The following is a 25,806-nucleotide window of genomic DNA, read 5'->3' as shown; positions in this document are numbered from 1 at the left end:
TTTCTCTTATATATCGGAATGAAAAAATAAACTTGTGATTTTAAGAAAAAGTTAGAAATTATTTGTGTATCTTTGGCTTTCTTAACGAGGAAAATGAGTTTACTTGGCCGCACTCTCTTGAGCTGTTTTGCCCTTCTGAGTTGCCGTACTACCCTATCAGCGTGACTCTAAGGGGGCGGTGCGAGAGTTTGGATAAGACTACATGCACTTCAGTCTGAGTTATACTTTTAAAATATAAAATGAGCACCTCTGACTGCAAGTCTATCACTGTGATCGGCAGGTGAGCATGAAAAGACGTTTCTACAATGTAAAATGTGCTCACAGGCTTTGAGGCTGATTCTGTAAAATGTTCATGAACCTGATCACAGCAGTTACATTTTTTGTTTTATAAGGGTAAACTTGCATGTTATTCCAGTTAAGCGTTTGTATTAATGCATCCATGCTCTTGTTCTCAACATAAAAACTATTCCGAATGCATGTTTTGATCTCTTGCATGCATTTTGGTCATTTCCCTTTCCCTTTATTGTATATTATTTTTGCAGCTAGATTGATCACATTTCTTATTTTAACAACGGCTAAATACAGGCATTATTTAACCCACTTTATGAACGAGGATGTCGGTTGTGCTGGCTCACTGGCTCTATCGTTTGAGCGTGTTTAGAGCAGGCTTACATTTTAACTTGTTTTTCTGTACTCTGTTCATTATTTCTGTGCACTCAGCTGAAGTTGATAGTCCTCTGAAGTGACCTCTGTAAGAAAAGTAAACACTCAACCGCACATTTCATCACTCATCTTTACCTGTAGTAGGTTGTAGCCTTTTCGTGCATGACCTGCTTTACACAAATTCCAATGGGAGCATTATCCATAAATACTGAATGGATATGGAAGTGAATGGTAAAAAAAAAAGCACTAATAACATGACAGGACAACAGGAGAAGGAATGTGACATCAACAGGTTTAAGCAATGAGAAGGGCTTGTTGTCAGCAATACTTTAACCATTTTTCAGTGTAATTATTTAGGAAACTTAACTGAGCAAAGATGCTCCACAGCTTACCTCACACCCGCACAAATAATTGGAAAACTTCACACTATACCTCTCATTCCTTGGTTTGATTTTATCCCTGTTTTTAGTGGGCTGATCGGCCGCTCTTGGGCCATGGTGTTTGTCAGTGGAGGCTTCAGTGTGAGGATCTATGACAACCAACCGGGACAGGCTGCCAATGCCATCGCAGAGATCAGGTGAGCCGGGCCGAACAAATCATGTAAAGTAATCAAAATGAATGCAATATTCCATGATGTGCAGTGATTGAGTGCATCTTCTTGGGCTATACATCTTTAAAGTATGCTATGTAGAGTTACATTTTGCTAAATGTTGCCATGCCATTATAAACACCAAAAGATTTGTTGGCACAGGGTAGTGTCTGCTCTGATAGGATTTATAGCATGCTTAAAAAGAACAGGAATCAAACAGTTGTTATCAAAAAATTCATGAAAAGGAAAAATATGCATATATTTTAACAGATATGTCTTTTGAAAAACTAAGAGATAATAATGTCCAAATTCTCCGTAGATCAAATCAGTTAGGCTGAAAACCATTAACAACACATATAGAGAGGCTTCCAAGCACCCATAACTCAAAAAAAGACCCTATTGAAAATAAAACTTGCCCCTCCATTCAGTGCTTCCAGAGAAGTCACACATGGACACTGCATGATCATCAGCTTCCACCTGCTGTGAGAACACATGAAAAACACACGTTCAGGCTTAAAAACAGCTTCCCAGCGCAGTCATCACTGGTTAAACATTACTGTGGAATGACAAAGACCTTTTTGGCGAAACCTCTGTTAAAAATGCTGTCAAAAAGGAAAAACCTGAAACCTTTATGCCACTGAAGGAACCCAAACTGTAACCAGTATCTTATTCATTTCATTTGACTTTATTCTGCAAAAAGCTGCAACTAATTAGCTGAGATGTTTACGCTGCAACCATTCAGACTATTGGAAGGTTAGTTGATTATATGAAGAGGAGGGGTCGTAAATGTATTATTCTCTCAGTGCCACCTTATGTTTGAGGCCTAATCTTTCTCCCTGTGTTTATAGTTTAATTACATTTTTGTTCATTAGTGTAATTTACTCTGAATCGTTTTATTTATCTGATATCTGATTTGATATAATATCTTCTAAATCTCTGATATCACAGTGCAGTGTGTTTTTTTTTTTTTTTTTCTTAATTCATGACGCTTCAGAAAAATGTTGCTTCAACTTTGAGTCTTTGAAGACTGTGTGTGTATGTGTGAGTTTGCATTGACTGCGTCTCCTGTTCTGTGGCGGCTCAGGAAACAGCTGGAGGAGCTGGAGGAAGCCCACATGCTGAGGGGGGAGCTGACCGCTGCGCAGCAGCTTGCTCTGCTCAGCAATTATGAGGACTTGGCTAAAGCATTGGAAGGAGCCTTCTTTGTCCAGGTAACACAGCAGACCTCTGATAACACATATCACTGTGTGAGTTTTGGCTCCCAGTACTATAGGAATAGTTCTCCAGGCTTCTTGAAGGACATCCCAGAGCTCTTCTTTGGAAAGTGGGCTGCCTTTTGTTCCGTTCTCTGCCAACATGATCCCACACTGCTTCAGTAATGTTGAGCTCCGGGCTCTGGGGAGGATTCATCCCTCCATCAGACCTGCTGCCACTGATTTTCAGCCCACTTCTTGTGTCCTTTGGCACAGCTCAGCCTTTTCTCCCTGTTTCCCTTCCTTAAGAACGGCTTCTTGACAGCCACCCTTCCATGGAGCCCATTTCTGATGAGGCTTGGGCCAACAGCAGATGGATCAGCTGAAGGTCCAGATGCATCTCTCAGCTCCTGTGTCAGGTCTTTGCTGGATTTTTTCCTCTTTCTTAAGGGCTTCACTTTCAGATCCTGTTCATCTGCTGTAGATAGTTCTTTAGGCCTGACACTTCTTCTTTTGTCCTCCACTTGTCCAGTTTCCTCAAATGTTTTAAGGACACACTGCACACCATGCTGAGATATGCCAAGTTTTCAGCTAACAGCTCTTTGGGAATCAGCTTGTTGCTGCAGAAATCCTGTTTTCTGTCTGTCAGACTGTGTTATCTTTGCTGTTTTTTATAGATGCAAATTATGTGTCTTCCTGAAAGGCTGCTATTAAAACTTGCTAAGTTGTCTGTTAAGTGCAGACACAACACTGGTTCATCCGCTGTGTTAGGTACTTATTTTATGCTTTCATTAACACATTCCACCAAAAATGTCCAAAGAAAATCTTTGACAGACCTTCAGAAAGCCTGAAGAAGTGTTGCTGAAAACCTCTTAAAAATATCACAAGAAAGTCTGGCTGCTTGAAAGCAAAATATAAAGAAAAACTTTGCGTTGCTGTATATGGTGTGTGACACAATAGCAAGGTAGTATTTTTATAAGCACTGCAAATCACACTCTGGAGTGACCACACTTCCCTCAGCAGCATGTTCTGGTTTAGGTATGACATATATTATCCACAAGGGGGCAGAACACTATTGGTTTATAGTCATTAGAACTGATTTTTGACTTTTTGTCTGGATCTTAACCCACTCAGCTTTCCATCGGTGGCTTAAAGTGATACTCCGGAGTAGATTCAACCTAGGGTCATTTGAACCGTGATATCCAGCCAAGTAGCCCACCCGCAGTTTTTTTCGATATTGGCTGAACATCAGCTGAGTTACTGAGTTATCCCGAATAGCTTCGTACAAGGGTTAATGGATCCTGGTCCATATCTCCAAAAATACCACACTAAAATTACATGCCATGACACCAAACTTCTACAGTAGTACAAATATGGTCTGTACTCACCAAACGATGCATTTCGAAGTTTGAAAATAGTCCAGGAGTTTATTATTATCAACACAAGCCTGGTAGCTTCTCTGCTGCTAAAGCTGCGTCGACGTCACTTCCTTGATCTGGGAGCTTCAAAGTAAGATGAGGGTTGCTCTACTACTGTAGACAACAAAGCAAGGCTGCTCAATTTCTCCATTGATAAAATAATTTCACAACTCTACAACAAAAAAAAATCATAAAAAAACATGTAGAATATAGCATATACTTTGTTGTATACAGTAGTTTATGTTGTAGGAAAGATGCTATTTAAAAAAAAAAAAGTCATATTTGAGACTACAGTCCCTCTTTGTCCTTTTACTTATATGGATGTAAAACATTACATTTCAGAACATCTTATTAATCCTTGACAGGAAATTTGGTTTTGTACATGTATTCAATACAAAAATATGAGAAACCCGAGATAAGTATGCATGAAAACATTGTGCAGGATGTCACTTAATGTTGCTCAGTTGGTGCACAGAAGGACATAAACTACAGCCAAAACGGTTTGTGATGTATCATTATCGGGGCTGCAGAAACCATTCCTTCCAGTGCTCTGCGTATTGCATTGATGGTTTACCGAAAAATGTTAAATGAATTGATCTGTTTTGGGTTTATGAAGGAGATTTAGTCGTGGTATTTTATGAAAAAAATAAGTTTAAATAGGTTTTCTGACTCAAAAAGTTAAAAATATGATTCACACATTGATTAATTTTGCTTCCACATTTGAAGCTGATTTATTTCCTGATGGCATGTGATGTTAGTTTCCCCCTTTTATTGATCAGGATTTTCTTCCAATAGAGAAGAGGAAGTGGAGGAAGTGGAGGAAGTGGAGGAAGTGTAGGTGGCTCTCTTTGCCACATTGTTGGTAAATCAATACTTTGCAGAGTGACTGACATTTATCAATACTGTTCAGTTTGCTGAATGGTTCCATATTTAGTGCAGGTAACCAGTACAGGACATACCATTAGATTACAGACTGTACACACAGCACCACTCCTAACTTTAGCTTTTCCATTCCCGGCACAGAGCTTTAATCACAGATACGTCTGTTGTTTCCCAGAGGAGGTGAGAAAGGATCAATAAGTTATTTTAATAACTAAAGAATTAGCCTTAGAATTAAACAGCAGTAATAGTTGAGTTAAATAGGTTTAGTCAGGTCATGCACCTCCACAGACATGTTAAATATTATTTAATGGGCCTACAGGACATAGAAACAATACTATGAAAGTTAAAAGGCCAAACTTAGCTTTGTGCTATCAGCTTTGACTTTGACAAACAAACAAAACACTAACGGTTAATTTGTTGTGATGATGATTCTGTCAGCGCTGCTTTGACTTTCCAAAGAAAAGCTGACGAGAGGACGTGTTTTCACATGAAAATATAAAGTAACTTCAGAAATATGAACTTATCACAATGCTCGATGCTCGGTCGTCTCAAGATCATCTCAGAGACTTTCCAGAATTACTCTCACGTGTGCTGCAAATTAGTCTTTCTTTGTCAAGATTTAGTTGTGTTTTCATCTTCACTGAGATGCTGAAACAAGACTGAAATACTGAATTAGAGGCAGCTGGTTTTATGCCTCCTCATTGGCCAAATTATGTGCTTTAGTGGTCAGTCAATCCATGCATTGTGTTTTTCCATGTGCACACCGGTACGTTCTAGTCTTATGGACACAATAGCGGAACTCCTGCAAATTTGGCGCAATCTTTCTTTTTGATTCAAGGCTGACAAGATTATATTTTGGTGGGAAAAAGAAGGCTCTGTCCTCTAACCCATAACTAAAATCTTTACAGCAGTTATTGTAGAATTTCACTCTTAACTAAAAGGGTGAAACGATAAAGGGCCAACGGTTTGAAAAGTGGGAGTAATTACATTCTCTATTTGTTGCAATAGGTCATATGGTGTTCGTTCACTTTGTTGCAGAAAATGACATCATGAAAACTCTCTCAGTGATAATTCTCTGTGTGTTCATGTGTTGCAGGAGTGTGTATTCGAGCAGCTTGAAGTCAAGCAGAGCGTCTTTCAGGACATAGAGCGTCTCGTGGGAAAAGACGTCATCTTGAGCAGCTCCACCTCCTGTCTGGTGCCAAGCAGCGTCTTCTCTAAAGTCCAGAACAGGAGTCGCTGCCTCGTCTCTCATCCGGTTAGTGCTGCAACAGAGCTGCAGAATTTAAAAACCAACATGAGTGCACGGACAGACGATTAACTGCTCGATTATGCATTTACGAGACATTTGCTTCAGCCTACAGTACAGTTAAGAAAAAAGTCTAAATTCTCTGGCAGTCGTGAGGGAAAGCTCTAACTTTGGTTTGTGCTTATGCACCAAACGGTAGTTCAGAGAACCCGGCCTTCTTGGAGTCCCTGGGTGGTCCAACTGGGGATTCCATTGTTCTCATAGGGGGACTTCAGTCCATGTAGATAGTTACGGGGTGACCTGGTGGGGCTTGGTTGGAGGAACGGCCTACCTAATCTGAACCTGAGGTGTCTTTTGTTATTTGACTTCTGAGCCATAACAAACACAATGTTCGAGCGTAAGGTGCCCCATAAGTGTCCTTGGTATCAGGCCACCTTAGCCCAAAGGTCGATGATTTCAGACCTGATCATCAGACTTGCAGACGTGTGTCTCGGACACTCAGGTCAGAAGCTAAAACTCTGATGTGGGAGGAATTTGCGGCCACAGAGAAGCATTTTCGGTTGGCCTCAAGGAAGTTCTGGCAAACCATTTAATGGTTCAGAAAGGGAAAGTAGGGCCCGTCCAAAGGTTGTGTTTGGTCAGGGTGGGGAACTGCTGACCCGAAATGGGGATATTATCAAGTGGTGGAAGGAATAATCTGAGGATCTTCTTTATCCAATGTTTTATCTCTCTACTTTTCTTCTGCTTGTTCGTGTTCTGAACCCGTAATGTTTTGAGGATGGTGTCTACCGGTGAAGCAAGCCCGCATCTGCTCGGTTGTGCATTTGAATGCGATGGGAAAGTTTCCAGTCCTGCATCTAAAGACTCTGCAGTAGTTAAAACATTGAGATGCATTCACCAATTTCCAATCAGAGTGCTGCAAGAATGAGCAGAAACAGACATTAAACGCCTCACGGGGACCTGAAACGGACCGCAACAACTTACAGAGGAAAAAAAGCAAGAAAATCAGTTTCACCTGTCTGTAAAGCAGCTATCGGATCACTCACAGTCCCACACTGTGGGCTGAAGTCCATTATAAACGGGTCTAATTATCTCAGAAAGTGCTGATTATCAGTGGTCCAACAGCCTGCAATACAGTGTTTATGATATCACAGCTATCAGATTTATTCCCTGGGATTAGTAGCTTCTGTTTAGCCCATTTTTTACCTTTCTTTTCAACTTTTTTTCCCACACATTCAGCTCCGAAGGCCTGAAATTTTCCAGAGGGGCTGCATGTGAGAACACAAATGTCAGAAATCTGTTCCGGACTTTAGACATTTCGAGTAAATCAACAAGCGTTCCGCTGTGTGAATGTAGCAGTTGATACAGTTGCTGATGTTTGCTGGTAAAAACTGCTGCTTCATACTTTGTTTTCTGCTGACCTGTATGTTGCTTTTATTATTAATATCATCTCAGAAAATGGTCATGAGTTCGGCATGCTGTAAACAAAACCCAGCTTTTTCCTCAGCAAACTTTATGCATCATTTCCTGCCTTTTGTGTTCTCTACCCAGACAAAACTCTGGAGTATTTCCAGTTTTTCACCTGGGGAGTGCAACTGTGGAGAAAGTCTGGGCCTAATATGTGGCATTCATATGTGAAAACAGCTTGTGTTTCCTAAAATTCAGTTTGGTAGTTTTGGAATAATGCTGCAGACTCGTAGGTAAACAAGAGAAGCATAAAGGCAGATTTCACTGTTTTTGGGATAATTTGTTAAAAAATTGGCTGTATGAGCATAAATCCAATCCCTTAATCCTTCATTCAGCCTTTATTTAAACTCTCAGTTCATTGAATTCTGAAGTCTTCATTTACATTTAGAATTTTAAACAATAACCCAAATTATAAGCCAGTTTAACCAGTGAGGATCATCACCTGTAAACCAGAGAATTAATGGCATAAACTCTCTCTTTTGGGCTCTGCAGGTAAACCCACCTTACTATGTCAAACTGGTGGAGCTGGTACCTCACCCAGAGACGTTAACGGCCGTCATGGACACCACCCACGCTCTGATGACCAAGGTACGGTGAATGTAGCTCATGGTTACATCAGAACGTGTAGGAGTAATCAAAGAGCAGATTAAGATCTTAGGTGCATAAGAAAGCGGTTTGGCGGTTGACGTTCGTTTTCAAGATCAGACATGTACCACACGTGTGACGGCGAGACGTTCCCTGAGACGGATTCATTTTCCGAACGAGTCTCAGCAGCTAAATTTCATGGCGTGACATAAAATAAAAACCAGCAGCTTTGGGAAAGTAACGCAAGACTGTTCTCAGAGTCCTGAAAGGTGTTTCACTGCATATTAAGTCTGACATGTTGGTCATTTATCTTCTTCTTCTCTACCTTCCTTTTTGGTTTGACCTCATCCAGCCTTTCTAAACTAGTTCCTTTTTAAGTCCACATTTTTCTGTTTTTACTGGGTGTCGTGTTGCAATTTCGGTCTTTGCTTCTTGTTCTGACATTTTTACTCAAATCATCGCCACAAATGGAAAAATTCAAATTCTGTTGCTCCTAAAATGTGCTACATGAATAAAAGTGAGTTGATGGGAAAGTAAATAAAGTTTAAAAACTCTCTGTTTCAGTACTTAAATCTGCTGTGTTTGATTTCTGATTTTTCTGAGTGCAGGTTGGCCAGGCGCCCGTCCGTCTGAAGAAAGAGATCGATGGCTTTGCCCTCAACAGAGTCCAGGCTGCCATCATTGCAGAGTCATGGAGGCTGGTCCAGGTCAGTTTCGGGCTTCAGAGGGAGGCCATTTATTTCAGCAACTTTTCTTCCTCCACCACTCATTATTGGTTTTCCTTATGAACTCTATTCCAACCATGATTTCATATTGAAATAAAACCCTACTGGTCGGTAAAGAATCATTTTAAATTGTTATTCAAGAAATAAGAAATTCACAATTAAGATTTCTTACAGCTCTTACTTATTGTCATGTATAAGTGACACATCTCATCTAATTTCTGGGGAACTTTAACGTAAATCTGGCAACAAACATTGAAATATTCTTAATGTTTCCATGATAAATAGCTATTAATTGATGTGTCGTTCAAGATTATGATTTTAGTCATTAATAAACAGAATATTTAGCATTATTTGAGAGATCACGAAGATGATAACACGTAAGATTACGTTTTTATCAGCATGACAATTAAATTCACTCTGTTGGACATCACTGTCATCACTGCGTATTTCATAGCCTAACCAATTAACTTCAGGATTGACTATGAAGGAAAAAATTAACATAATTAATAACACATGAGATACTCGTACGTGAATTATTTAGAGCTTATAGAAAGTCATGGAAATCCATGCACCCTTTCAGTGTTACCTCTTAATAGTTTTCAATAAGCTGGACACCCAGGATTGCATTTACGTGAGCATGTGTGGTTTTATTTCTGGACAAAAGCCCCTCAGTCTCAACGAAGTTATGTACGGCCAAGTTGGGCTGCTGATGGTTTTGTAATCGAGGCAGAAAAGAAGAGGCCCTTATCGGCTCACCTCTACTATAATCTCTGTGTTCCTTTCCAATATGGAACACAAAGAGAGTAAATGAGCCTAAGTCGCTGATGACAGGCTCCATTATGTGATCACTCATGGGGGAAATGGTTAGAATGATGATGGGTACGATGAGCATGACAATAATTACAGCTGATGGAACGTTAACTTGAGATGTTCAGTGTTACCGTGAACTGAAGTTACCCGACATCGATACACTGTTTATCTACTCGAGTTGGAACAGTTGCTTTTCAGACACAGATTTCATTGTGGCTTCCCTCACTGGGTTTAACATGAGTCACTAATCCAGCTGGAAATGGATAAGGACGTGTGTTGTTATATCCAGAAACATGAAGGTTTGAATCCCAACCGGTGGGCTGTTTGGTTATAGGAAAGAAAACCTGATCTGTTGGTACAAAGATCTTATAAAAAACACTTTTGCATGCAAATACACACTGAAAACACGCTGACTGTGCACTAAGCATCACTCAACTTGACTCAAATGGGCCGAGGCCCTCTCTACATGCTGCAAAGCTCCATCTTTATGCATCTTTTTATAGAAACAGGAAAGTTTAAGCGTATATGCCCAATTTATATATTTGTCTGTTTCTTTGTTCAGACAGCAAATTAAAACTAGTTCATTAACTCACAGTTTCCAGACTGTTGCTCTGCTATACTAAAATCCTGACTGTGTAACCACTGTGTAATCTGACCAAATTAACCTGAAAAACAACACCTGTGCAGTGAATTAGGTATACGTTCATGTAATGTGCCACCTCCTGTGAAACTTTGGGCTCTGCCATTAATGTGGATGTTTCCCTATTTCACACGTTAACTGAGCAGAATGTCAGTTGTGTTAGTTCCAGTCTTTGTTTGCGGTTACCCATTTAAATAGGTAATGAGACACTGGAAACCATCCAAAGACGCACCTTTAGAGCGCACAGGAGGCAGGACATGATGCACGCATGATGCTGAAGTCACAATCTTTTGTTTGCAGCAGGTTGACATTGGAGACTGCCTGTGATTTATCTGTGATGATGACTAATATGTGTGTAAAAGGCTACGAGATCTTCCCTGCCGTAGGTCCACGGGACACACAAATTAGCAGCTTAGTGATACAAGGTTAGATCTGCAAGTTGTGAAAATAAATGTGGGATAAAAAGTATTTCAACACAAATTATTCTAATACTTCTACATCAAAAAGGTAGAGCTGGTAGATACAGCCAGAATTTTATTTAAGTAGTCAGATTTTAAAAGTATCGCTAGGTTGATCCATTTGAAGTGAGAAGCTCTGTCATTAAAGTAAAAGTACTCATGAATAAATACCCCTTAAAGTGATAGTTCGGAGTAGATTCACCCTAGGATCATTTGAACCGTGACATCCAGCCAAGTAGCCCACCCGAAGTTTTTTCGATCTTGGCCGAACATCAGCTGAGTTACTGAGTTATCCCGAATAGCTTAGTACAAGCGCTAACGGACCCTGGCAGTATCTCCAAAATTACCACACTAAAATCACATGCCATGACACCAAACTTCTACAGTAGTACAAATAAGGTATGTAATCACAAAACGATGCATTTGGAAGTTTGTACATAGTCCAGGAGTTTATTTTTATCAACACAAGCCTGATAGCTTCTCTGCTGCTAAAGCTGCATCGACGTCACTTCCTTGATCTGGGAGCTTCAAAGTAAGATGAGGGTTGCTCTACTACTGTAGACAACAAAGTAAGGCTGCTCAATTTCTCCATTGATAAAATAAATTCACAACTCTACAACATAAAAATTCATAAAAAATCATGTAGAATATAGCATATACTTTGTTGTCTACAGTAGTAGATTACCCCCTACCCGAACCAGAGTTTGAATCCCATTCCTGCTTTTCTTACCTCTTTTATTTCTTCCCCTATCCGAACCAGGGTTTGCATCCCCACCCCGCTGTGACTGGTGTGCAGTTGGTGAGAGGCTGAGGTACCTGACTTATCGCACCTACTCTAGCACTAGTTATGCTCTTAGCTGTTTGTTTTGGAAGGAAATGCACTTATGATTTCTTGTGACCTGAAGTTCTTTTGCCTACCGATGTTGAACACACTTATTGTAAGTCGCTTTGGTTTAAAGCGTCTGCAAAATGACCGTAATGTAATGTAATGTCGTTACTGAAGGTTTTACAGTCAGTAAATTAGTGATAAATAGTCTTTAGTGTTTTTCTAATTAATTTTCTTAATTAATTGAAACTTGCTTCAGGTTAGTGTAACTATTTTCCATCATTTAATAATGCATTAGGGTGCTGTGATGGTACATATGTAGATATCTGAACTATGTTTAAACAGATTTCTTGAGGGCAATAACCAGCAGGCTCAGCAGGTTTTACACTGAACAAAAACCTCTCCAACCAAATCCAAAACGTTTTCAGTGTTGAGTCTTAGAAATTATGCAGAATGGAGGAGAGCTTTTAGCTGCGTGAGCTTCATAGAAGTTTTCTGATGGACCTGTGAGGTCAGTGGAGGCAACACGACCATTATGTGACCACCACGTGGAAGAATGTGCACAAACTGTAAGAGCAAGTTGGTCCACTTAAATCATCTCCTCACTGAATGCTGAGAGTAGCTCTTGTATCTTAATGGAATGTGCATTCTTCCAAGGTAATAACAGTACCGGAATGTTTTTTAACGCCAAAGTATCTGTAAAGTAACAAATGACAGACAAGCTCTCACGGATTTTTCAGTAGCTCGTGGAGTATGTTCACAGATGTGAGTGAAGTACACATGTGCAGGGAAACCAATTTAATGTGTGTGTACAGACATGTGGATCCACCTGAAACATGTATGCTACATTCATTATTACCAGAACATTGAGTTAAAGTAGATGCTTTTACATATCTGTACTTGTAGAGATGATAGAGATGGCTCAGGCACGTATGCTGCCACATATGTCTTCATAAGAAATGGTATAGTCACTGAAAAATGTCCTTTAGCAAATGTTAAAGCAGGACATTAAAGGGTTAAACTGTTCACTGTCCTTCAAGGCCAAAAACGTTGATTTTTTTCCATTGTTTTGAGTGAAATCTTTTGAAAAGTTTGGAGTATTATCAGAGCATAAATCCCTGCTGCACCCAACGTCAAAGAGCTCCTAGCAGACTTGACTGGATCTTGAAAGTTTGCGTTGCTGCAGTATTGATTATACGGCTGAATTATGTTGTGATAAACCAGTTCCAGAGTTCTTATCAGAAGTGAGATGACTGGGAAAACAGCTGTTTTCTTGTTACTATTCTTGTCAATATCACGCAACACAAGTGTATTTTTCTGCATGTCTTTCCCTTAACCCCTTTGTAATGTGGAGGTGTTCAAAAAGACCACTTAAGATTTTTATGCAACTCTTTTTAAGTTGTACGTTAACACCTAAAAGTGTGAATAGACCCAGAAATGTTCACGGTTTGCTGCACAGCTTGGGTTTAAGAAAGTGTCTGAAAATGCAAAGCGCCTTTGGATTTGATCACAGCTCAGTGTCTGATAGGAATAAATAATGTTTATGTTTAATGGATTCTTTCAGGAAGCCTGGAGGTCAGAGGCGTGTCACAGTTTGGGCGTTTTAAGAAGTCACTGAATGTCTTTTTTTGTTTCAACAGCAACTTCTCAGTTCGTTGATGAGGAAAGTGGGCGTGCAGTCAGGTGAAAACACTTGTCATCCCACTTGTTTTCACACTGGGGATAACATTTCACTCCTGAGAATTGAAATGTTCTTCAGAGAAATGCAGCAGTGGTTACAGTTGAGTCTGTAGCACAGCATGCATGCATCCACCGTGTGATATTTGTGATTTCACACAAGACCGTGGAAGCTCAAACTCATATCTACATGACATTCGTTATTGTGTGCGGATCGCTACACTGTGAGACTTCTGCCGAGGAGAATTAACCCTGAGGGTGCTCTTAGGTCCTAGCTGACAAAAATACCACTTCTGTGTTAAAGTGCCAAACTTTGCTCTTGAAGACGCTCCAGCAGAGTGAATCATAGCGTGTCGTGTTCACAACTAAATTAGAAAGAACACGCACACACAACCAGGAAGACACCATAAGTTCTTAATGAGGAAAAACAATTAAGTCAACAATGGTTAGTTAGTTAGTTAGTTAGTTAGTTAGTTAGTTAGTTTACAGTAGTTGAAAAGGTGTGCAGCAGGCATTAAACTCATGGAACATTGTGCCATTTAACACACAAAAAAACAAGAAAGTCTGCATTGGTAAGTGAAGCTAACATGTCCTTCTCATGCTCTGATTATTCATAGAAAAACAGGCATTGTCAGCTCGATTTTAACATCATTTATGTATTTAAGTGTCTTAGAGGCTCTCTGGATTTTGACATGTGTCCACAAATCTTACAAAGCCACTAAATGATTATACAAATAATCAAATTACAACTATGCAGCTCAGATTTTGACTTAAACATAAAATTTAGGAGAGATGATTTAGTAGGTTCAATCTCCCTGGTCCATAAAGTTTAATGAAAATCTGCCCGGCAGGTTTTTGCATTATTGAACAGAGAAGCAGATGTGATTGTTACTTTGCAGGTTGACTCCAGGGTACTGTTACACTTAATTGTAAGTGAACTGCTCTGACAAGTGAAATTATTAGCTGCAGGCAGGACCAATAGATATCTTGAAATCCTCCACAGCCACAAATATGTAAATATAGCCAAAGATTTTAGACTTCAACGGAGGGAGCAGTGAGATTTGTGTTCATGACACAGACTTGGTTGGATTTTTAAAGAAAATCTCTGTTTTTCAGCCAATTTTGAGTCTGACAAACCTGTCCAACTGGAATGATCTCGTTCATTGTTTCTGGTGTCAAAGCCTAAATCCAGAATATCTCAGCACTGTTTACAGCACAGACCTCATTCTAATGAAGCGTTGCTTATGTAAGGTGTGGATCAACTCAAGTTGTTCTCTGATAAATAAAGTGCTTAGAAAAAAGCAGTTAAACAAAATGCTTCTTTGCATTTTTTCCATTTCCTCGTAGCAATTATGAGAGTTGGTATTTTTAACAAAAACTATCAACATTTGAACAATTAATAGTGTAATCCACACTATCTTTATACCTAAGCCAAGTGGTGTAGAAGGCTCACACAAGTTTATTCCCACACATCTTTGATAAAAATACAGTTTACCGAGCTGCAGGGAGTTACATTAAAGGGTTAAAACAAGAGCAGGTGAGCTAAAAGAAACTGTTAACCTGAACTTCCTCCTGTTGCCCTTCGATGTATCTAAACAGACACGAAGTTTCTGCTTCATGTGTGTCTCATCTCCGCAAATAAAACAACTTTATATATGCTTTGGGCTAAAATTTCGCCCCACAAATAGATGCAAATCAGTCCAAAGTGTGTCAAAGTCCCACATGGAGGAATCTTTGATTGTAATCCCTCTTGTTCTTCATGCTTCCTGATTCTTCTTACATGCTGTCCGCTTGCTCCAGCTTCACGATTGTAAAGATTTTTCCAGTTTCTCCAGTTAAAGTAACATACATTTATTATCTCACCTGTTGTTTAGTGGTGTTAATTTGAGTTTTATCAGAGTGGGTATTTTATAAGAAGGTGGACTATGGGAGGAATAAATGGATCTGATGCATATCTCCAGAGAGAAAGACTGGTATTAATTAAAAATCATCCAAATCATGCAGAAAAACCTTTTTGAATAACATTAAAACATCATATTAACCAGGGGCAAAGAGCAACACATCAGCTGTCGTTTCTACCAACATCTACCATCCGCATTCCCTCATATTCAGCAGTTGTTGCCGCTTGAAGTGTGACTGAATGGAAGAGAAACTAAGTTTAGCCTCTTTCAGTTTATATCAATAACTGCAGCATCACTTTTTACTGTTGAAGCAACTCTATACATTTAAAGCGTTAACCACTTCATTTTTCACTGATGTGGTTAAAAACGAGTCTAAATTTCACAAATTCAAAGACAAATTTCAAGAGATTCTAATTTACAAGACAAAAACCCATTATTTCCTCCCCATGTTTATCATTAACACCACTTTAATTTTGCCATGAACGTGGCTGCATAATTTCTTCTGGTTTGCGTAAAACTTCAAAAACCGGTCTTTGTCGTCATCAAACAAGGGACACACCCCGGTCCACAAAGCATGTTCATGTGAAACACACTTAATGATTAATTACCTGCTGGGTGATGTGTGAGTGGAGCATGTTGCATCCCTCACCTGAGGCCCAGGGTAATTGGTACTCTCAACAATGCGATGTAACAGTGGAAAGGACACGTCACTGAATTTACTGTGAATAAAAAGCACCGGCTCTACCTGTTATTGGAATAACATGTGGCATCAGCTCTGTTTCATCAACACAGTTTACATATACAAGTGTTTTACATGTTTCTACATGTTTTACGGGCCTGGTAATGCCAGCGTGCAGGGACAGTTGAGCCCTGAAATTCTCCAGATGTTCCAGAGGGGGCTGCATGTGAGAACCCCCATGACCAAAACATTCACCAAGGATTTCTTGTGGAGAGTCTTTAGCCAACTACCCATCCATCCATCCATTTCCTATACCCGCTTAATCCAGTGTTGGGTCGCGGGGGGGCTGGAGCCCATCCCAGCTGCCATTGGGCGAGAGGCGGGGTAAACCCTGGACAGGTCCCCAACTACGTAGTGAGTCCAAAAAAATTAAAAAAATCACAGTTAGATGTAAAATCGGATCGAAGCCTATCCGATTCGAGCATGAGTAGACTTATTTCACCTTAATAGTCCTTTTAAAAATCAATTTCTGAAAAGATTTGAAGTGAGAAGTAAGCAACAGAGTTGCCTTATAGTAGAGTTACAAGGCCTTGTTTCAAATTGTTGGTCTAACTTTCATAAGATAGGGGCTTAACTGCTCTTTCTGTTATTGTAGCATCTCTCTTTTAGAAGCCACCAGACTAACCTGAAGGGATAATACGTCCAAGTGTCATAGAATTAACAAGCATCTCTGTGATTATATGTCACAAATATGAGGACAAACACTTTTTTACACATAACAAACATAAGAAATCTAAATCTAATTGTACACACAAATGACCTACATAAAGTTAAAACCTAACCCAGCTCTTCCATCATTAAGGGTTTTATTTAAAGTTCAGTGTGGAATATTTTCGGCAATCTATTGGCAGAAATCTACGGCCATGTTTTTGTTAGAGTAGAATTGCATGAATATAATAATTAATGTCCAACTGAGCAGGTGGTTGCCCTTTATGCCCCTCCACGATGTTACTATAGTAGCTCTGAAATTAAACACACTGGCCTCAGAACAGGACGCTACGTTTTTTGCAGTAGGTGGTGGTATGTATTTTTTTTTTTTTAATGATTATTTATTTATTTAGTCTATTATTATTAGTTAGTAGTAGTATTTTTATTAGAATTGGTATTATTATTGTTAATATACAATCATTGTAAATATTAATTTTTTGAGCTACTTGACTAATTTGAATTTCCCCCATTGGGGGATGAATAAAGTATTTTTCTATTCTATTTCTATTCTATTCTATGTAGTTGGTTGCAATTCGCAGTTTGTGCCACTGTATGTCTCTTCACCCTCCACAAAAGCTCTTTAAATGTTCACAGCATACAGCAGTTCATCATCAGACTTGGTTTTGTCCACATATTTAACTCCCCAATGCTAATTTTTAAAGGTGCAACAACTTTCACAGCGTTCCCTCCTCTCCGTCCAGATGTTATCACTTGTGTCAGCTGGCCATGAACACTCAAATGTTTTATTTACTTGCTTCTTCCGTAGAATCATGGTGTTAACCTATGAACATTTAGAGCTTGTAGAGACTGGGTTTGCTAAATTTCTGGGTTTCACTGTGTAGCTTTCCGCTTCCAGCTTTCCTCGTGGTGTTTGTAAGGTAAAGTAACTCCCTGCTCAAACCTCAAACAGAAACGGTGCGAACAGGAAAAGATCAAAAGTTCAGCATTCACCATCAGGGCCTGTAGTCTGACAGGAGCCTTGTGATCCTTCTTACATAACAGGACCCTCCCTGACCCCTCCAAACGCACACAAACTCAGAAAATGGTCCTTGAGTCGAGGCCAGCGTTGGAAAGCAGAGCGGCTGAGAAAGCACCTCGTTACCCCCAGTGATTACAGTGGAGAAAAGACCCCACCCACCACCCTGCTTCGCTCAGATAACAGCCTCGTTGTTGGACGCAGGAGTCAAACAAAGGCGACCCTGTCCCTCTCCTCTTGCTCACCCTACTCTCTGTATCTGTTTTCTCTGCGCTCGGCCAACAGGCATCTCAAACCCAAAGATACCTGAACCCCTCCCTGTCTCACTCCTTCCTTCCATCCCTCCATCCTCAGCTCTCTCCTCCCTGTGCATAATCCCGAGGACAGAGTTGGCTGATTTATGGGAAACTCTATATGGTGGGAGTAGTCGGATTGGATCAAAGGCATTTTGGTTTGTAATATATTATGGGGCAGAAAGTCATGACTTTTGGTTAGTGGCACGGTCACCATCAAACCCTGAACTGTGGACATTTTTCACCTGCACGAAAAGATTCACCTGCACCACATAAACCAGTTTAAACAGAATAAAGGAGATTATTTCAACCAGTTGAGTTAAATGCACTCGTGTGTCTTTCTGTTACTCCGTCAGGACGGCATTATCTCAGTGAAGGACATCGACCTGGTGATGTCAGAGGGACTGGGAATGCGTTACGCCTTTATAGGTCCCATGGAAACAATACACCTCAATGCACCTGAAGGTAATGTTTTTCCCCGTTTGCTGCTTTTTGCTCACAAATAAAGAAATGTACTATTTATGTATTTATTGAGTGGCACGAAAAGAAACTAAAGGAACAAGATGGCGTGCGACAGCAGCCTTGAAACATAAAGGCTTCGGTTTAACACTGATTTCTTTGTTGCCTTACTAAATCGTAGATGGTAAACACTTTATACAATTACAAATGTTTAGCTCAAGCCCAGTTAACGACTATAGTGTTTTATATGGTAGGAAATTCCTGTACCACGGCTGTAAAAATGCCATTAAATGAGCGCAGGAAGCTTCTGAGTGACAGTAATTAAATGTATTCAGTAAAAGCTCACAACATGCATATACTGTACTGCGACGCCCCTGTATGTGTGTGTCACAGTGAGAATGAAACCTCAGGGAGATGGAGAATATCAAAGGGGAGTGTGAAACCCAGAGGCTAACCCTGACTGTGTACACACACACACACACACTCTGACTGAACAAAGCCGTCTTTTGATGGGTAGCTGAATGCACTCCCTCACACCAGTAATCCAAAACTCACGCAGCCCTCATCACGGCCTTCAAACCAGGTGCCAACTCTACCTGTAGTTACCATACTGGACCTTTTTCACTGTTTCTTTTTTCTTCTTGGGAAGGAGGAGTACGACCGTGTTCTCAAAAGATTGCTAAAACCTACTCTTGTTCTGATTTCAAGTCCTTAGATCATTTCAATCAGATACCGAAGCACTCAGGCTCTCTGTCTCTCCTTCTCCTCTACCTGAATGCTTTTTGGAAACCACGTACCTGCACAGGAACACGTTGTCGTTTTAAAGGAACAATCCACTAAAAAGCCACTCTGTAGTTATGAAGGAGGCTTTACTCCGGGCGACCTGAGAAAACCTTTTGAAGCTATCTGACCATGCAAAAATTGCTGCATAAGACTAAACTGCAGCTAACAGCGTTAGCAACAAGTGTCTCTGTGTGAAGGCCATACTGATCCAAGGTCAGAGAAGAGGTTTCTGTGCAGATTTGGACACTTTCTTGCCAACTGGGCGACCGTTAGAAAATATTGTAACCACTGTTCACTGTGATCCCAGCTGTTCTTAACAAAGAAGCAATCAGCATATGGCTTAGCGAATTATTTGCTGCGTTTTTTTAGATTCTGACCACATTAAACAGGACCTGCACCACACGTGTTAACATGTGCATTCATTTAGTTATTTAACAAGATGGAGCCAATGAGCAAAAGGAGTTAAAAACTAACGCAGCATTAGCATCAACTTAACTCTAACCCTTGGGTGGCCAGCTATTTATATAATATAATAACACATCTCCCTTCCAGATGAGATGTTCAGTAGATGGTAGATGGTAGTTATCACACTGCTGTGTCATATATACTGATGCACACTTGGTCTGATGCACACATTCAAGTTCAGCTTTAGGACAATGTGACTGAAAGTTGAGTTTTTTTCTCCCATTTTGGGAAATATTTTAGCTGGAAGTGGAAAAGTGAATGAAAAGATGGAAATTTTCACAGTTTTTTGAAGGATGTGTGTTTGAATGAGGAGCTAAACGGAGCCCCTCTGGCCTCTTAAAGAGCTGGTGTGAAGCAGGTTTTTGTTTTTCCAGAGGTTTTTGCCTTGGTTTTGTAACGCTTCAAACATTCGGCCCTCACCTGCTGGGCTTCTTATCACAGGAATGTCAACAAACCACAGCACTGGCCCTCTTTATGATGCTTTTTGCCCAATCACTGTCATTGTTACCCAGCTTGCATTGCCCCATAGATCGTTAGCTACAAGGGATTTTCTTTCATACTCAGACCTAATTATCTAAGCTATTTATTTCATCCTGCAGCTCTGATGGATGCTTAGATAAACTTGCTACATAAAGCACTTTAATAACAGTTTTTTTCTTTTCTCTCTCTTTATTCTTGACGTTTCACAAAGTAGAAACATTGCAGGCTTGAAGTTTAAAAAAACCGAAGCATTTTAGAAAAATCTGACCTAACATTTGGAGAATGATCAGTTGTGATACTCTTTTCAAGCAGAGCGGGGGGGTTTATGACGCAAGACTGTCAGAATTTAATATCAGAAAAGTTTTTTTTTGTTGTTACATTTGTTGTAATTCAGTCTCAGCAGAGTGAACACAACAGGGCTCACAGTGAGAGAAAAGCAGAACCCTCGTTTATTAATCTTTAACAGTTTGTTTGGGCAGCACTTAGATCATTGATTAGCTGCTTATGTCACAAATTAGTCATTGAAGTTTAATAAATGAGGAATGGCATCTCTAAAAGTTAAACTTAAGTTAAAGAGCTTCTGAAGGGGGTCAAGTGAGTTATTTATGAGGCATTTAACAATGAACTCTCAGAGCGGAGAAGCTCTCATTTCAGACTGACAGACGTCTGCTTTTTATGACTCAAATCAGACATTTTAATTGAAAAACACATCTTTAAGCTTGTTCCCTGTAGCTTAAATAGATCCAAAACACTGAGACAAGCAAAGATTTTGAATGTTAACTGCAAAATGTTGAAAATTAATTTACTTGTGCTTTAAAATCTTTTCATTGTAAATGTAAATGTACTTTATTTATACAGCCCTTTACAGACAATCCTTACGGTGTACTAAAGTGCTTTACAACAGGTAATAAATAAAGAGAAGAATAAGTAAAAACAAATAAAAACAATAAAAGAACAATAAAATACAACTAAATCGATTAAGATAAAATAAGATAATAGTGTCATCATACTACTGGGTATAAAAAACAATCCTAAATAACTAGGTTAACATTAAGTTTGAAAGAAAATTGTAGGAAAAAACCTTCTGCATTTGCCTTACATGATAATAATAGAAGAATAAAAATGGAGTCATAGCTATTATAGAGTTTGCTTTGTTGCATTTTTTTATGTTTTCCATTCTGGGTTGAGCCATGGATGCACGCAAATGAGCATTAAGAGGATTCAAGTAAGTTAACGGACCAAACTGAAACAATACAAACAGAATGCAGTGATTTATGCATCTCATTAACCAGCGTTTAATCACAACAGATCATAGAAAATATGTCAACCATTTAGCTTTTTCATGATGAATATTGGCTCATCTCATTTGCAGCTACACATCTGAAAGAAGTTGGGAAAGGTCCATGTTTCCCAGTGTGCAGCGTCCCCTCTTCTTTTAACAGCAGTCTGCAAACATCTGGGAACCGAGGAGACCAGCTGCTGGACCTTCAGGAGAGGAATGCCGTCCCATTCTTGTCTGATATGGGATTCTAGCTGCTCAGCGGTCCTGGCTCTTCTTTGTTGTATTTTAAATGATTGCAGGTGGTGAAAGGTCTGGACTGTAGGCAGGTCAGTCCAGCAGCCAGACTCTTCTCCTACGAAGCCGTGCTGATGGAATAGATGCAGGATGTGGTTTAACTTTGTCTTGCTGAAATATGCAAGGCCTTCCCTGAAAATGACATCATCTCGACGTGAGCATAATGTCGCTCTAAACCTGAATATACTTGATTTCTGGGAATGTTCCTGAGCCGCATTGAGTGATTTTGACTTATTTTGATTGTAATGTTGTTGAAGACGCTTCATTCTGCAGTTATCAAACTGGGATATTCTGCCCTGAACACCACGGCATGGTTCACCTGAACAGTGGCAGAATTTTCCATTTAACACTCATTTAATGACTTGCTTTCTCAGTAATGTTATTGTATGTTATGATGCTCGTGTAAGATTTCTGCTCACCCAGTGATCTGCTGTCCCCACTCAGGTTTGGAAGACTACATGATGCGATATGGGGAAGGCATAACAAGAGTCCTCACTTCCTTTGGGCCTGTGCCTGACTTCTGCGGTGAGGGAGCCAAAGGCATCAATAAGGTATCTTGAGTGACGTTTTCCCGAAAGCCAGCATGTTACAGTATTTGTTTATTTATTCAGGTCAAAATCACGTGTTTAGTGCTAAATTTGCCCAGATTTAAAACCCTTTAAAACCCTTTAAAACCAGTCAAGCGTGTCTTTAGTTCTGCTTGATGGAAAATCAAGTGTTCCTCCTCACTTTTTGCACCATACAGCTCTATTGGCATGACGCTGTCACATGTTTTCACGAGCTGTTAAAATGTTAGTCACAGAAGGTCACAATGTGAGGACACCCTGAGCTACAGCAATAAATAGTTTCGGCTGAAATCGTCCAGAGGACATTAGCAGTTGATCCTGTTTTCTGGTGCTTTTGACCTCGGTTGCAAACCCTCAGTTCTGCAAGTCCATAGTATTTGTAGAGAAACTCATATAACTGAGGCACCAAATACAAGAACAAACAAAATCCCACAACATTAACTCTGATCTTTTTATTTTTGAGACTTTACACCCTGGTGGTCTCTGCAGTAGAACCAGTCATTAAGGCCTCAGTTTCACACATCATACATGTGCAAATCGATGGGAATTTCCATTTCATTCCACATGTGTGTGAAACTCTTTCTTCTTTTTTTCTTCCTTTAGCCAGAAATTAGCATCAAGTACATGAAAAAACTCTAATATCTAACAAGGATTTCAGAGACTCAGAGGCTACAAACTACGTTGATGGTTAAAATGATGCTTAGTTCATTAAAACATTTTCCAGTGAAAGTGTAAAGTCACACCTTGCTTGAAAACACACCTGGTTTTGTCACCAAAGTGCTCCATGTTTTCATAAAAATTGGATGGAAGAAGTGGAAAAAAGGGGCCTCTTTTCTAAAGCTGCAGTTAAAAGCATGCATCCTTCCATATATCCATATATTACAGACAGAGTACAGAGCAGTGAAGAAAGAAGACTGTGCCCCATTTTTTTTTTATCTTTCAGTGACTAAACTGGCCTCATGTGCCTAATTATTTGTCTCACAGATCCATCTGGGAGGCCATCTGTAGAAAAATACACTTAGCAGGTGATTGGTTGAAGCATCTGCCTATTAAAGCTTAAAATAAACTGCAGCCAATCAGATGAACCAGCCAACCACCACGACTAGTTTATTTACCTGATTTGTGCAAACTTTTGCGTATCGACCACAAACTGACAGCTTAAAACCAGGAAAGATGGAGTTCCCCACAAATCTGATAAGATATTTTTAAGATACTGACTAAATATGAGCTTGTCAGCATCACTTTCAATAAATGCTTCCTGTTTTTAATTAGATTTAATCTGGCGGAAGTTTTTCATAGCTCAATCTGGTGTTGTTATGGAAACAGGGATGGTCTCAGTCGTTAAGCCACTACCAGAAGAAAATGAGTGTTTGTTCTGTTTAACTTGGACAGGAACCCAGTGTCCCAGTGAAAAGTATCAAAGAACTAGTATCAGTCAGAGAATGACTAATCTGTGATACATTAACATGCAGCAAAGTCTTATCAGGACTGCATGTGAGTGAGAATCCAACTGCCAGCCCAATGAAAGTCAGCTCCTGTGACTTTAAAATCCCTGTGAAAGAAAATCTGATGTGTAAATGTTTGAATGAGATCACTGCTGCACTAGATGTTTTCCATTTCCTTTAAAAGAATTGAAAAGTATCCATGGCTCATCCTGCACTCGGGTGCACTTTGCATCAAACAAAGTGCTCTTTTTTAGTTTAAAAGTTCAGCAGAGCTGAAGAACGGTTTGTGGTGTCCGATTAGGCCACCGGAGCTGACCAATCAGAGCTGACTACACTTTTTAGGGTGGTGGGGAGGTACAGCCTCCTTAATTCTGTAAAAAGGAAGAAAGAAACTGTTTTGGGTATCTTCACTCGCTGCACAGCAGCTGCTTCCAAATGTAAACTTATAGTAAAAGCTCGTTCTGTTAGTTTTGTTGTAAAGGACTCGTAAACATGCAACATAACTAATGTAAAAGGAGATTTATTTTGGTGTGAGTACATATTTAGCAGATTGCCTTATTTTCCATTGTTCATTATTTTGAGTCCACATAATTTTACTAATTGTTTCTACATTTATAAATATTATATTCTGCTGCATAAGTGTCATCTGGAACTATATAATATGGCGCACTTTACGTGCAGGTAATGTGAGTAATGATTAAGATTGGCAGAGTGATATGTAAGATGTGGGAGTTGACGTTTTATTTTTGGTGGGACATAAAAGTGGATCGAGTTATATGGCCAAAGTTGTTCTTGTGCTCTTACTTTACCCACAGCCCTCCGATAGTTTATGTAAGATAATAATTCAAACATCCAAAACCCGGTCTTACACTGATGTTGTAGTATCATATGATTGGATGTTCTTCGCCACATGACTGTGAATAAGTCGGGGATTGTGTCAGCTTCTTCTTTTTGAACAATGAGACAATATGTTTCCCCTGCCCTGCCGTCCACAGGAGATGTGTGAGCTGATTCCCGGTGACCAGCAGCATCTGTCCGCCAGGAAGGAGAGGCGGGACCAGCTCCTCATGCACCTGGCCAAGCTGAAGAAGGACCACTGAGATCCTCCCGCAGGGCCCAGAATCAGGAATCCTGCTGACTGAGATCAGGAAACGTTTCATTCTTACAGTGTCACTGACAACTTCCGATGTTGATTATTCTGCACAAGTTTTAGAAACGATTTCTGAACGTTGATGCAGTTAGAAGTGAAACAATCAATAAGAGTTTAAGCATGAAGGATATCTTGTAGTGTCGTCACAGTCGTGAATAATTGTGCTTTCATTGTCATTTCTGAACAGTTCTACCATCATTATAAATGTTCTGTTGATAACTACAACACAATAAGAACAACAAATCTACAGCAGTGTGTTTTTTATAAAATGTTCATCTTCACATTTACTGTAATAAATTCAAATGAAATGTGAAAAACAACGTTTTGATTAATAAAATCCATTAAAATCAGTTAAATGATTTGTTTTTACTCCTGTATCCAAACGGGTTGTTATGATTCTCCACATGAAAAAAGTTTTGGATTGAGTGCATTACAAATGAAGAATGTATGTGATATGAGCCGCTCCCAGAGCAGGAAACAAGGACTGAAAACATGTCACGAGTTCTGGGTGCAGTTCAGTTCCTGCTCAGATTTCATTTCATGGAGATGTTTCACTGGAGTGAGCGACATGTGATCCCACAGTCTGCATCAAGTGATAAATTATGCCATTACATACCCAGGTTGTGTTCTGGGTATGTAAAAATGTATTTGAGTAGTCTGTGGACACAGAAAACAGAGAAAGCAGAAATTACAGTCACCAAACCTTCTTCCCTTCATGTGACGGATTTTCTTGAATAACCTTTTAAGTGAAATGGACATGAAAAACAAAAAGTCCTGCATCTCCACTCATGAAACCTTATTCAGCAGGGATATCCATTATTTCTATGAATTATAGAACTACGTCCATGCTACATAAAAACCACGATAAGAAAACTCCAGTGAAGATGCATCTTTGACCTGCTGGTTAATGTTCATCTGTTCAAATAAACGAATAAAAACTGATTAAGTTCAGGGGATCTGTCTCATTCAGACAGATGATAATGTCTTCTTTATGTAATTAATCTACTTTAAGACATTCATAAACAACCTTTACTTTAATTACCAATCAGTAGAATGATGACTGACTGGTAAACAACGATAAAA

General features: G+C 39.6%; 1 protein-coding gene across 2 annotated transcripts; it reads left to right on the top strand.

Annotated features, from left to right (window-relative positions):
- The first annotated feature begins 174 nt into the window (after positions 1-174).
- On the top strand, positions 175-24,999 carry cryl1 (crystallin, lambda 1). Of its 2 annotated transcripts, none has more exons than XR_012772562.1 (9): positions 175-280; positions 1,133-1,240; positions 2,337-2,463; positions 5,842-6,003; positions 7,954-8,049; positions 8,655-8,753; positions 18,156-18,264; positions 21,359-21,716; positions 22,007-22,098. XR_012772562.1 is itself a non-coding variant. In XM_075480059.1 (9 exons), the coding sequence occupies exons 1-9, from the start codon at positions 240-242 to the stop codon at positions 24,671-24,673; spliced, it is 954 nt and encodes a 317-aa protein (XP_075336174.1). In that variant the 5' UTR covers positions 175-239; the 3' UTR covers positions 24,674-24,999. The 2 variants fall into 2 exon arrangements, 1 of the variants encoding a protein (XP_075336174.1); XM_075480059.1 differs by lacking the exon at positions 21,359-21,716 and adding an exon at positions 24,569-24,999 and having other exon boundaries at positions 22,007-22,113.
- Positions 25,000-25,806: the final 807 nt, after the last annotated feature.

This window comes from Odontesthes bonariensis, chromosome 12, assembly GCF_027942865.1.
Source record: "Odontesthes bonariensis isolate fOdoBon6 chromosome 12, fOdoBon6.hap1, whole genome shotgun sequence".
Lineage (NCBI taxonomy): Eukaryota > Metazoa > Chordata > Actinopteri > Atheriniformes > Atherinopsidae > Odontesthes > Odontesthes bonariensis.
The sequence above is the reverse complement of the archived record's forward strand: the minus strand, read 5'-3'. Positions and strand labels throughout refer to the sequence as shown.

Excerpts from the sequence above, each read along its gene's own strand:
- cryl1 (XM_075480059.1), top strand. The coding sequence starts at position 240 with ATGAGCACCTCTGACTGCAAGTCTATCACTGTGATCGGCAG. Across the intron at positions 281-1,132 it reads TCTATCACTGTGATCGGCAG|TGGGCTGATCGGCCGCTCTT; the intron begins GTGAGCATGAAA and ends CCCTGTTTTTAG. Across the intron at positions 8,754-18,155 it reads AGTCATGGAGGCTGGTCCAG|GACGGCATTATCTCAGTGAA; the intron begins GTCAGTTTCGGG and ends TTACTCCGTCAG.